The sequence below is a fragment of the Myxine glutinosa genome, chromosome 2 (genome assembly GCF_964187855.1).
Source record: "Myxine glutinosa chromosome 2, kmMyxGlut1.1, whole genome shotgun sequence".
Classification (NCBI taxonomy): domain Eukaryota; kingdom Metazoa; phylum Chordata; class Myxini; order Myxiniformes; family Myxinidae; genus Myxine; species Myxine glutinosa.
This window is the reverse complement of record NC_136262.1, coordinates 94,898,436-94,912,867: the sequence shown is the minus strand read 5'-3', so window position 1 is coordinate 94,912,867 and position 14,432 is coordinate 94,898,436. Positions and strand designations below refer to the sequence as shown.

The 14,432-nt window shown below is 42.5% G+C and overlaps 1 protein-coding gene across 8 annotated transcripts in view; it reads left to right on the top strand.

The window, feature by feature from the left end:
- Positions 1 to 14,432, top strand: part of TTC38 (tetratricopeptide repeat domain 38) — a 117,274-nt gene that overhangs the window by 45,343 nt on the left and 57,499 nt on the right. For 7 of the 8 annotated variants that reach the window (XR_010983366.2, XR_013622321.1, XM_068107745.2 and 4 more), the window contains 3 exons: positions 3,184 to 3,357; positions 10,141 to 10,216; positions 12,323 to 12,442. Coding sequence is in view for 5 of the 8 variants with exons in the window: in XM_068107745.2 (XP_067963846.2) it covers positions 3,184 to 3,357; positions 10,141 to 10,216; positions 12,323 to 12,442 (370 nt within the window). In the remaining 3 variants the exon portion in view is untranslated. Of the gene's footprint in view, positions 1 to 3,183; positions 3,358 to 10,140; positions 10,217 to 12,322; positions 12,443 to 14,432 lie in introns of those variants that run through there. The other variant, XM_068107747.2, reaches the window with a different exon arrangement.

Genomic DNA, 14,432 nt, shown 5'->3' with positions numbered 1-14,432 from the left:
TTTTTATTTTAGGATGGTGGTGGATTTTGCAAGTATCAAAAAGTTGTGGACGAAACTTGGTGCACATGTTAGGTGTGACCAGGAAGAATTGAATCAGTTTTGGTGAAGATTTGAATCCGGGTCCGGATCAGATAATTTTTTACAGTGATTCTTCACCATTGAGTGATAGGGCTAAAACTGATGCATAGCAGGATATCGCAGAACATTAAGGACGGATTCAGATGAAACTTGGTTGACAGGTTGGGTGTGTGATAAGGACGAATCGATTTGATTTTGGAGAACATCCAAATCCGTATACGAGCTTTTTAAAGTTTTTAATGACTAGTACACCTGCTCACTACAGGAGCGACAGGAAGGGTCATTCCTCTTTGGGGTATATAGATTACAGTCGATCTATGGTCGGGTCTCCAGAACATTGGGTGTGTGTTCATTTACCAAGTTTCTTGTGGAGAGATCACCAAGTGGTTTAAGCATTCGAGCAAGCACTCCATTCAAAACTGTTAAGGAACGGCTGGCTTGGCAAGTGCCAGCTAGCTGCTTGGCAAATGAGCACAACCCGGGCTTCCTCCCTTTCAGTTTTGTGTTAAATATCAGGAGCGAGTTTCAAAGGTTCGCTACGAAAAAACGCCATGTTAGTGGCAGGAAGGGTCATGTTATTACCCAACCCTTGTGGGGTATATAGAGTACAGTAGATCTTCGCTCAGTTCTCGAAGTAAAACGTCCCTCACGGATGTCGGGATTTCTCCAAATTTCTTTGTTTAGTGTTATAAACAGCATTAGCGACTGTTTAAAAAGCTAATCATACGTGTTTGTGGTTTATAATATTTTTTACCTCTGGTGGAGGTAAAATTGGCCATTGGGCCATTGCTCCCACGAAATCGCCATGATAAGCTGTTTATAAACGTTGACTCGACGTTTGTTCAAGGAGGAAAAACCCCTTGGGGAGGTGGGATATTATTGGTGTTAATATTGTTTTGTAATAACATTAATATTATGCTATTATCGTTCGTTTTGTTATTCGAAGCGGCCTTGGAAAAACGCCACGATAAAGTTAACTTAACATGGATATACACCTCAACACGCAACCCCATTGACGGCCATGGCAGGTAAATCTGCTCGGGGTAGAAAATCCCCTTGGAGAGGGGGGAAAATTAATGCGCTACAACCTTCATTGTGTAACCCTTGGTCATCCTGTCAAGTTTGGCTGAAATTGGATAAGTAACGACGTAATGTATCGCGTTCAAAAAATCATCAGACAGACAGACACAGACACCAAATTGCGTATTTTATTATAATGATGATTCTTCACCATTGAGGAATTGGGCCAAAAATGATTTATAGTATATTTCAAAAGGTTGTGGACAAGTTATGACAAAACTAGGTGGATGAGTTGGTTACACGACAAGAACAAGGCAATTAGATTTTGGTTCAGGTTCGGATCTCGACGCGGCCTATCTGTGGGATACAAAATGTAAATGGTATCAGTGGGTATTGCACAGCATCCTTTTTTTTTTCCTTTTTTTTTCTGGGTGCCTAAAACACTTCCCTACTCCTACTAAGGAAATTTTATATTTCATATCATAAGGACACATATTCACACACATTACCTTTCACAAATTCACATAGCTACGGAGGTGCAGGCAATGTAGAGCGATTAAAAAAAATTTTTTTCACCTAAAACACTCCCAGGCTCTCACTGATGAACCTCGAAAGTTTGACGAAGATCTGTTCAGCCATCTCTGAGAAAATGGGGCCACAGACACTCACGGCCACACACGCATATATGTGCACACACTCATACATATACATACACACACGAAGGTGGATACATCGAGACCTGGGAGGGCTCCGTTCCACCTTCTGAAACCCACATTTGGAGATAACAACCAATGACACACCGACAAACGGCTCTCTTATAATGTAGAAGCTCATACTTTCATAGCAGTTCGGTGGATGAAAAATTTGGTGATTTTACAATCTCCTAATTTGGTACTTTAGGGATGTGTTCCAGCATCTTTTTCATTCTTGTTAGTTATGAAAACGTTCGAGAATAAAAGGCATGGCTTTTTAAAGCTTATGACTTCACTGTGTAGTAGCTTTTCAGCATAATAATTTGGTACACATTTAATGGGGCGGCCATTTTTTCACATGCCATCCTTACATATGGAGTACGGTACTATCGTATTCCATGATATTTCCTTTTATGGACATTTCATGGCAATTTTGTGATTTTTCTTGGACTTTTTGGTTTGGGTTACATGAGTACGCAAAATTTAAACTTTGTTGCCTGCTATGAAATGACTAATCAGACACTAATCAATATAGCCAGCAAAGTCTGTCTTCTTATCAATGCCTCAAAAACAAAGTACATGCACATACATCGTAGACCGAATGAACAACGAACTCTCAGGCAGCAAATGGTGAAGTACTCGAGATAGTTCAAGACTTCAAATACCTTGGCTCATATACTAACACTGCCTATGACGTCAGCTGCCGCATTGGACAGGCGTGGGCAGCAGCAAACGAGCTTGAGAAAGTATGGCGCGCCCCGCTGCAACGAAGCACCAAAATCCGGCTATGTAAAGCTACAGTTGAATCAATCTTACTGTATGGGTGTGAGTCGTGGACGCTGACTAGTAGCACGACACGTAAAATCGATGGAAACTACACCAAGCTCCTCCGTAAAACACTCAACATCCGTTGGCAAGACCACATCGCAAACGTTGAACTATATGGTAATTTGCCAAAAATTTCTGATGTTGTGATGAAGAGGCGTTTGAGATTGGTGGGTCATGTCCTCCGGCATGAAGAAAAAGCAGCAAATAGCATCCTACTTTGGAAGCCATCACAAAGGAGAGTTGGTCGGCCGAATCTGACGTTGATTAATATTGTCTGCAGCGACACTGGGCTGCATTCGGATGAACTGAAATCCGCCGCAGCTCACAGAGCTGTTTGGGCAAAACTGACAAAGTAACTTTGTTCTTTGTCGCTCTCGTTTCTTTTTGGTGTTTTCTTTGTGATTGTCTGATCAACATTATGTGTAAACATATAGTAGTAGTGAGTGATTGAGTGAGTGAGCTATTACATACATATGATATTTACGTGAAAACAGTGTTGTATCTTCAAATACTGTGTCTCATTCGTATAACATTTCAAAAGTCCCTTGTACATTTGTTTACACAGGCGTTTTGATGCAGCGTGTGGTGAATGGGAAGATATTTTAAACTTGTATCCACGAGACCCAGTTGCCCTGCGATTTGCCCATGATGGGCATTTCTATCTGGGACGGTCCCAGAAAATGCTCGACTCAGTTGCTGGTGTGCTACCTGCGTGGCCCGCAGAAGACCCACTTTCTGGGTATGTCCTTCACTTGCTGCATGATAATGATGATGCGTTTATTGTTAAATATGGACTGGTTGGGTATCTGCCAAGGACAAACAGATTCGATTTTGGTGAATATCCGGATCTGGATCTGGATCTGAGAATTTTAAAAGTGATTCTTCACCATTGAGACATGGGGCCAAAAAAGGGTATGTCAGCGCATGATGATATTCCACAAAGTTGTGGACGGATTGTGCCAAAACTTCGTGGATGATTTGGGTATAGACTAGGCTAATTATATGAAAAGGGGCCCAGAAATCACATGAGGGGTAACTGTTTGTTACAAGATGGCACCCATGCTAGGATTGAACCATGACACCTCCTGAGCAATATTAGCCTGGATGACATTTGATATTTTGATTTGGGACCTCACAGTGGGTTATTTTGTGAAAAAGGTCAATCGCGAAATATCTGATTTACTCGAAAATACAAAAATGTCAATAAAATGACCAATAATTCAGTTACAAACTTATTTTTGGTGTCAAAATGAGCAGAATAACAATACATATTGTAAAAATATTGGTTTATACTATAATATCGGGAAATTTTACAAAGAATGGCAAAAAATACAAAAAAATGCCGAATAATTATTTCGGTTTCACCGTAAACATATAACAAAAATTGCAATAACTTCACAAATAAACATCCCATGCATATGTTTTAGGTATCAAAATCATTCATTTTATTATTCCCTCACATAACAGTAACAGACAATTGGTTTACAACTGTGAATAAGACTGATTAATTACAACAAACATAACCCACCCCCTTAGTGAAACTTAAGATTCGCTGACCGGTAATATTTGTAAGAACATGATATTGATGTCATATAAACAAGTAACCATGGACTGAAAATGCTGCTAATTGCATATGTGCAAGTTTACATGTACATGAAATGAAATAAAAGAATGTCGTGTTTAAGTCACTCAGAGGCCATTTCAATTGCCACACTGTATGGGTTGTGACACACTCCGTTATTACAGGTACATGCAGCTATGCACTTCAAGTTCTTGGCCCTACAAGAGCATCTGGCAGTTGCACAATTTTTGCACTTGCAGCAGACTATGTCTGTGAACTCGTTTGGCAGAGGATCGTCCACACTGACGTGTGGGTGTAGTCTCCTCGTAGCATTCTCGTACCATCCACTTCCAATGGGCGACTCGATTTCAGGGATTGGTACATCTGCCTGGTACCACACCTGAGCCTGGTGGTGTGCGCGTTTGATGTGTTGCTCAAGACATTTTCGAGTTGGCGGAAGCTTTTCTTGGTCTTTGGTGCCCTTTTGAAACATGCGGTATCGCACATCGTTGATGTTAGTTTCGTCTGAAGCTGGTGAGTAAATGCGGCAGAAGAACTCTTCCACACTCCGTATGGTGGATTCTGACAGTGTGCCACGTCCGAGGTCATTAAGCAATGCTCCGTGTTGCTGGAATACCTTCCATGTCGTCTTTTTCCCGTGTCCACTTGGTTGACTGACTGTGTCACATCCTGTAACCGCATGGTACGCCAGGATGTTACACTGCATGGTCGGTGTCAACTGTATGTCGTGCACAGCCACATAACGCCGTTGCTGCCTTGTGCCAGCTCTCATCCAGAGCTCTCCACTTAAGTGTCCCGCGAAGTCTGTGAGCAGTACCAATACGTCGGTGTCCCTGCACGAGACTATGATCCGTTCGTATCCATCCATATAGGCCGCCTTGGCATGCACTATTATACGTGTATCGGCCTCCTCGTGAGATGATTGCAGCTGTTCAACATCAGACCCCAGTGACGATGCTACTTTGGTTTCTTCCTCAAACCCACCTGCAGTGATCGACTCACAAGTGTGTCGGCTCTTTTTTGCCTCCAACATCATTTGATCGCTGAGAAAGTTGGTCAGATTTGCCTTGTTTTCTGGTAAGTCCATGAACTGCTTCCAGTTGGCAGGGAGTGGAATCTCTCTGCTGTTGATCTTGCGCCGGATAGAACGTACTCGCCCCTCTCTCCTTTCCCGGGTCCCAGACTTGATTGATGTCATACGATATCGATCGAAAACCACATCGACTCTTGAGCAGTGCTGATTGAAATGACTGAACACTGATGCATTGAAGCCATCAGCCAGATCTCCAAATGACTTTGCCCCCGTTGGTTTTCCAATGGCTTGTACCAATGCCTGACCATCTATGATAAAACATGTCTTAAGCGAAGACACTGGCAGGACCTCGACAGTTACTCCACCCTCCAAGATCTTCCCGAGCGCAGCTTTATTCGTAGGACGTAGGCTTCCTGCCGTGTCTGCCAATGAGAGTGGTACCGGTGTTAGTTCATGACTCAGAATACTTTTAAGGTCTATATCACGTCCGGAGTCCTGTGCCACAAGAAGCCGCTGGAACAGAAGCCTGTCTGCTTTGATGGTTTGACGCTTTTGACTAGCATCCTTCATCTTTTCTAGTGTGTACATTGTCGTCAGTGTAGGACTCTGTGACTGTTTCAATTTTATATGAAAGCCGACGTCTTGTTTGCAAATCCGTGATTCCACAAATTCTTTGATCTTTGATTCTCCATGGGTTTCAGCGGTCAGTAAAGCATCCTTGATGTTTTCAGGGGCAACATCCATTGTCATCAGACAGGTCAACTCGTCGCCTAAGTTGCTCTCACTGTCAAATATTTGGAATCATGAGAACTGTTCCTGTAGCTTTTGAACATCTTCTCTGTCCCTCTTTATTCTTGCTGGACCGACATCTTTGTACGCAGATGGTGCATACTCTGTGTCATCGATTGCCATGCCAAACATTGAAGTGGTCTCGTCAACAATTTGGCTTCGCTCGTTGTATGTCAGGCACCATTTGTCCCTTGCACTGTCTGTTCGAGTTATTCCTATCAGACCACCAGCGACTTTCCCGACTTTGTTAACGTGCTCCAGTGCAAGATCAGTGCTAATTTGGTTGAAGCTCTTGCGTGTTGATTTCACAACAAAGTCACCATCCATGAATTGTTGGTAGACGTCTGGATGTGAACTGTCTAGTTGACTTATATCAGCACCATATATCACTCCCCAGCGTGTGTAGTTTGTGTGGTCGTAGTGAGCAAACCAAGGCAGCATGGCCATAAATGCTGACTTATGCATCTGCCAGTCTCCGGTTCATTCTGCACGTATGAACTGCAGCAAGACCAATACCATTTTAATGTAGTGTCTCCAATAGAGACCTGTTGGAGATAAGGTTTTGTCATATTGCTCCAGGAGTTCAAGGAGATGCGCATCCTTCACTGCTTCCTCCAGTTTGCCCAATGCTTCAGGTGGGTTACTGGTTTGTTCAAGATCCCCAAGTCCATCCAAAGATTGTGCTACTTCTTCCGACAGTTGTTGTAGTTCTTGTTCTCCGACCCCTTGATCTTGTGCCCATGCGAGGAAATGTGGCCACATGATCTGCCAGAGTGCCTCCACTGTCAGCTTGTGGGCTCTGGTCGTGCGGTTGGATGATTCCGCCATCATGTTGTTTTGGGCTGTGTTCTCGCCATACACCAAACTTTCGGACCATATCTGTTGAAGGCCAGAATCTGCATAGTGTTGCCCAATGGCTCTCATGAAGTTCTTGGCTATGTGGAAACCCCCCAGATGCAGAAAGAGAGTTTTACATGTGTCATGATTCTCCCACTGCAGTTCCTTTGCCTTCGCATACAGTTGTTCATCCAGTGTCAATACAGTGGACTGGCCAGGGTTCAGCTCCTGTGTGATTCGTAAGCAACGAAGTATAACTGTCCACAAGGTGTCCCTCTCATGTGCCGGAGCATTGATGATAGGTAAGTAACCCACGGTTGTTGTTTCTTGTGTATCATTGATGACGCATTGATTGAAACCTGTCCATGCTGGAACTGATTGATTTGGACTGCTGTAATGTCGGACAAGAAGCCACGAAAGGTCTTTGATGTTTGCTCTCTTTTTCATGTCTGGGTCTGGTGTGTAGCTATTAGTCTTCACTTCTGTGTCAAATCGTGGCTGGGCACGTGCACCACAGTCTGGTGCAGGCGTAAGCTGCTGTAGCTCCGCTGGTACCTTGAGTGACCTTGCTTGTCCCATTTGCAGTGCTTGTCCACTGTGGTGTCGTGACGCCCCTCTCTGGAAAGCAATCACCTGCGTTGCGTGGAATGTTCCCTTCCCATCGAGGGTTTCTTCTATAATATCGATATTATCAGCAGAAAATTGGAGAAACCGGCCTTCGACAAGGTTTGGTGGGACAGGAAACTGATCCTTTTTCGTTGAGTTGTCCAGTACGTGCTGCGCTAGTGTGGTATCTACACATTGAACTTGACTGTAACTGATGCAGTGTCCGGCCTTGTGAAATATGTTCACCAGGTCCTTGGAACGAGTTGCTTGGTGAAGGGTCATTCCTAGCCCAACATGCTTTGGTGTCAGCACTTTCCCTTTGGAGACGGCATGTACAACATCTTGGGCTATACTGAGAGATAACATCCTTGTTGTGTCATCAACTTCTGTTTCTCCTGGCTCGCCTATCAGAAGTACACTGAGTAACATGAAGAGACTCTCGGGAATAATTTTAGCTGCGTTGTCTGCGTTGACAGAGGAACAGTCGTTATAAGAGGGCGAGTCTCATATATCTGCTCATATACGTAGAGCTGTGTGGTGTAATGCTAAGACCTGCTCCATATCCTGATCTACAAATTGACTTGCACGCAAATCATGCTCGTAGCCTTCAGAGGTTGTATCATCTATTGTATCTGTTGTCTCTTTCAAGGCCTGTACAACAATTCGCGCTGGTACGGTGGGGAACAACAATTGTGCTTTTTGTGGGTCAAGTTGCGGAACGAAGTCGATTTCTCCTTTAAGGAGATCTTGTAGTTTGTACTTGAAATGTGTCCTGTGTTGCTTGTAACTTCCAGCATCAACCTGACATTCAGCCATCAATTCAGAGTATCGTTCCCACACATCTAATATGCTGTATATTTCTCCCTTGGTGATGCCAATAGAAATCTCATGTGCGACAGTTTTCAGACAAATCTCCCTAGGGTTTGGCTGCATCATTGGATCATGCTCACGGCCAGCTTTTCGTGTGAAGTTGACATAACATTTGAGATGGTACCGTACATCTCCAGCTACGAGGTCGTTCACACAAGCCAATCTGCAGCTCAAGAGAGGGTCAGTCTGAGCGGCCAGAAGCAGCTTTTTAGAGAATGACAGGGATGCTGCAAGTCGGGTCTTGTCTTTGGACGTTTGCTGGCAGAAAACACACAGGTCCGTGTTCAATGCCTTGGCCTTGCTTCGCAGTACCTGAGAGGCTTGGTCGCCCGCGTTGGTCGAAGCACCCTCCTCTGCACAGGAGGTCTTAGTTTCAAAAAAAAAATTCAATCTACTGAGATGCATAGCACTTGTGAAAGTGCCATAACAGTCTTTGTGATAAACAAATTCAGTGTCACCAGATACAGATTGAAAACTTGCAGCTTCCAATCTCTCCACTACGTCCCACCTTGCATAGTCTTGGTATTTTTTGCGCTCACTCAGTGCATGCTGCACTCTCTCCAGTCCGTTGCTTCCAAGCTTTCTAGTTGGTTTGTTAGACTGTTTCTGACATATAAAGCAAATGTTCCAATTAGTGTCCATGCCTCTTTTTCTCGGCTGTATGTGTGCTGCTGGTTCCATGACGCCACTGCTGATCAGCACCTGTTCAAAAGAAAAATACGTTAGATCTAGAAGCTAAAACCGACACCATTTTGATAAGCCAAGATTATTTAACATGATTAACAAAACAAACAACTTTTGGCAACATTAGATATATATTATATCACAAACTGGTTAGTGGTTATGGTACAAATATGTACGGATTATGTATATTTAATTGATATTATATTTGTATAGATATTCATTACGATTTGAAAATGAATAAACAAGAAATATGTAATGAAAAAAGCAAAGCAAATCGTACGCTGTGGTGGGAATGTAACGATCGTTAAACCATGGTACAGCCGACTGTTGCAACAACATTTATGGGGGGTGGGTTATGTTTGTTGTAATTAATCAGTCTTATTCACAGTTGTAAACCAATTGTCTGTTACTGTTATGTGAGGGAATAATAATGAATGATTTTGATACCTAAAACATATGCATGGGATGTTTATTTGTGAAGTTATTGCAATTTTTGTTATATGTTTATGGTGAAACCGAAATAATTATTCGGCATTTTTTTGTATTTTTTGCCATTCTTTGTAAAATTTCCCGATATTATAGTATAAACCAATATTTTTACAATATGTATTGTTATTCTGCTCATTTTGACACCAAACATAAGTTTGTAACTGAATTATTGGTCATTTTATTGACATTTTTGTATTTTCGAGAAAATCTGATATTTCGCGATTGACCTTTTTCACAAAATAACCCACTGTGAGGTCCCAAATCAAAATATCAAGTGTCATCCAGGCTAATATTGCTCAGGAGGTGTCATGGTTCAATCCTAGCATGGGTGACAGCTTGTAACAAACAGTTACCCCTCATGTAATTTTTTGAGATTATATTCCTAGTCTAGTAGGTTACAAGAACAAGTCGATAGATTCTGTTTAAAGTACGGATCCAGATCCGGCCTATCAGTGGGATACAAAACGTAAACTGTTCAACCTGGTGGAGGTATGCGCTCGGAGGTATGCAATCACTGTTTTATTTAATCTTGAATCTGTTATTGAGCTCTCTAAAAACGTCGTCATAAACATTTAATGGGACTGCTGTGCTTTTTATACTGGGAATTTCAGCTGTCATTATTATTTTTCTAGGTATTTAAAAGGGATATATGCATTTGGTTTGGTGGAAACAAATCACTTTGATGAAGCAGAGAAACAAGCCAAGAAGGTAAGACTACAAAATAAATATAAATTTAATGCAGGCATACCAATGTTGCAGCCTTTATCTTACTATAATTCACCAAATGTCTGTCCGTCCGTCTGTCTGTCCGTTCGAAGGTACCGCAAAAACGGCTGAACCGATCACAACGATATTTTGGGTGGGTAATCCTATGACCCCCTGGAGTAAAAAATATTCTTTTTCCAAGTTTTCCAAGTTTTCCAATTTTCAAGTTTTTCCAAAAAAAAATTGAATAATATTTACCGATATGAACAGTGATGTGGCTTCTGTTGAAATTCTACGTATCAGGAGAGAGTAGATCGACTCCTGACGAACTCTTCCCATATAAACGTGCGGCTCCGAAGTAACACGGCAGCGTGTGCAAAGCGACTGAGAAACAGATGTAGCGGCCATTTCCATGTTACAGATTCGGCGCGCACTCTTCACTCATAAACGTGCGACTGAGAGACATGTAGGGCCGCTTCCGTGTTACAGATTCAGCGCGCACTCTTCACACATAAACGTGCGACTGAGAAAGACGTGTAGCGGCCGCTTCCGTTTTGCCGAATTCGATCTTTTTTCAAAATGGGTGTTATGTACTGTTTAGATTTTGATGATTTGCGTGTGATATGATTCAACGGATGTTTATATGAATCGTTTAAAATAAAAAAGCCTTAAATTTCTGATATTTTGCCTTTTCATTTGGGCTTCCCAATTGAAGCCCCGCCCGCAGGGCGGGTACCGTTGCTAGTTTAATGAATACAGCATCCTGTGGAAGATCACTCCCTTTTTGAGTTATCTACAATTGAAACAGTTGTGATGGTTGAATGTTGCATAGATTTGGAGTTTGTGAAAAATATAAATGTTACACTGTTGATATCAATCATGTTTGGTGAAAAATTGCAATGAGAGTTGTTTTTTATATGCAGATTGAGGCTTGTAGGAGAGGGGGGACGCTGAATGGACCAGGAAGCAACAGAACAAAAAGAGCAGTATAAACATGGTGTAAACACAAACAGCAGTGTTGATGGACAAAATAGAGGGAGACTTGGACAAATAATGAGTGTAGGAAGAATGAGGGGTAGGGGAGGACACATGGGGTGAACAATATGGACATGGAAGAAAACTCTCAGGAAGGAAAAACTGGAAGTTTGGAAGAAGGTGGGCTTTGGGGTGGAAAGGGGGATTAATGGAGGTAGAAAAGATCATGGATGGGTGATGATGTGAGATTGTGGTGAAGAGCTGTCTTGAAGACCTGGAAGGAAGAGTGATTGTTGTAAATCAAAACTCAGAACTCTTTCAAGTAATGAGGTTTTATTGAACTATATCTCCACTCATCCTACAACACAAAATAAAGCACAATCATTAGCACTACAAAGGAAGCACTCAAACAAACATCTCCTCCAAGTCCCCCCCCTCCCCCACTCCCCCTGCAAGCAAGCAATTATGTACCTGTTAATCCCAATAGTCTCTTGGCAATAAGGTAACAGAACTGCCACGAGACCGAGCAGTCCGGTCTTATATAAGCTCCCTCAAGGTCGGCCCTCCGACCGAACCTTCTCTTCCAGCTCGAGACATTACATCATATTTCACCACATTCACCCTCCGTTGAAAATCAAGCGAACAATAAAGCAATAACAAGATAATAGAGCAACCTAACAAACAGGATTCCTACCAACCAAATTGATTAGGTGGCTGGCACAAACGCCAGAAGGCGGGCTTTGTTTCGTGGAATGAGCTGAGATTGCCTTCGATCGGGCTTCCTTTCCGAGAAGGGAAAGGAAGTTGTTTCAGAACAACTACCTCACCACAGGATTCAATGTACCATGGGTGGTAAGAAGGGTATGATAGTTGAAGATGAGATGGGACAATTGCCGGGTTGGCATGGAAGGTGGGATGGGAAGGCTTCGACAATGAGCCTGAGGAATTGGAGGATCTCATTCGCTACACTCCTCCTCCCTCCAACGAAAAGAAAGAAAGAAAGACAAAAAACTCAAAAAGCATTTATATAAACTGGCCTGGTGTTGATGTGGCGCATGCATGATGAGCCGAATGGAGTCCTTCTGTGTCTAATTTCCTTGTGTGTGTATCATGTGGATCATGCATTGTGTGCAGGGCCTCGAGTTGAATCCCAAGGACGGCTGGGCAACCCATGCACTTGCACATGTTTATGAGATGCGTGCACAGATTCAGGAAGGCCTGATGTTTATGGAGGACACCGAATCTAACTGGAAGGTCATGAGAGAACATTTGCTTCATAATCATGTGTTTCTATTACTTTTACCATAACATGAAAGGCTATTTGTTTCCAGATACTATGCTATAGAATGCCCTTATGGGAATGCAGTATCCATGTGTAAGCACATCTGGCCATTGGATATAGACTGTGACTTGTGATGGAAAGAAGGACATTGAACTGTGCCTTTCTCTTCGGCCTCACATATCAGACATGTCGCCAATGTCCATCATGTCTCTGTCTCTCTCTATCTATTGTATCCCTCTGTATTGTATATTCTTTTTCCTTTTTTCATTTGGTTATCATCTCTCCTTGTTTCATGTCTTTCTGCTCTTATTTGTACATACTTTTCACTTGTCTGCTCTCTTTCTCTCGTTTTGTTTCTGAAAATTTATGATGTACTGTAAAGTTTTCTCAAAAACACGATCATCAAGTTATCTAGTTCCGTCAAGTTGTGCCTGACTTCTGGTGACATTCATGATCGGATTTCTCCAAACATCCCTATCCTGCTCTGCTTCCCAAAGCTCTGGCAAAGACAGTTGGAAGCCTTTACCCCATCCATCCCTCGCAAAGAAGGTCTGCCTCTTCCTCTTCTTCCCTCGACCGAACCCAGCATGGTTGACTTCTCTAGACTTTCGTGTTCTGCATGCATGATGTATCCAAAGTGTGACCGTTTTTGTTTTAACATCAGCACTTCTAATGTACATGGTGGTCTCATATATTCCAGCACTGATTTGTTTGTTGTTCTTGCAGACAATGGAGTTTTTGATATTAGTCTCCAACACCACATTTCAAAATAGTCACTCTTCTTCTTTTCTTTCTTTTTCACTGTCCATGATTCACATCCATACATCACACCTGGAAATACCAGATTGGAGACACCAATGGTGAACCAGAGCATTCACCAGCCTCCTCTTGGTTTGTATTGTCACATCACCATCTTTCCAGATCTTTGCCAATCCTGACATAGCTGTTCTCCTCAAAGTTAACCATCCAGTTAACCTCAAAGTTATGAATTTCTACTCCACATTCACCGCTCACTTCAATCTGAGAACCGAGGAAGAGGAAACTTTCCATTATTTCCACGTGATCATCTCCAAGTGTGAACACATCAATCGTCTCAGCTGACAAGATTTTAGTGTTTTTAGGTTTAAATGAAGACAATATTTTTTTACGTCCTTTATGGCTTGTAGCAGTTTCATCAAGTCCTCTTTACTTTCTCCCAACACAGTGGTATCGTCAGCATACCTTAGGTTGTTGATACATCTTCCTTCAATCTCGACTCCATCCTCCATACATCATCCAAGCTTGATTTGCTCATGATGTGCTCACTATACCGATTAAACAAGTTAGGGGAGAATGTGCACCCCTGTCCGATCCCTTTCCCAATTCCAAACCATTCTATCTCTCCAGGCTCTGTTCTTACTGTATCTTCTTGTTTAGTGTACAGGCTTCTAATCAGACATATCAGGTGCTCCGACATCGCCTTTTCTCTCGGCATAATCCATGATCAATTCATGATCAACACAATCGAAGGCTTTACTATAATCTGTAAAACACAGATACACTCTCCTTTGATATTCCCTTGCTTTTTCCTCGATCCACCCTGGATTTGCGATTTGATCTTTAATACCTCTGTCGTGAAAATCATCCACACACACGACTTGTCCGTAGGTTGGTTTAATATAATTTAGATCTGTGGTAACATCCTGTAAAATACATTCATGCAATAGACATCAGAATCGGGGTATTACATGGGAAAGACCGATAACAATAGGCAAAGCAAGCAAGTCCAGCATATAGGTGCGTACATACCATTCAAGACTACAGGACTATATGTCTCAGTAAATGTCGCAGGAGTGGCCTTGCGTCGCGGTCGTCCCGGGTCTTATAGACGCCCCTTTAGTGGGATAAGCGAGCACTCCCGGGTTCTCCTTCACCTTCAGTATAATTTCACTACATTCTCCCCACCATTAAAACTATACTGCC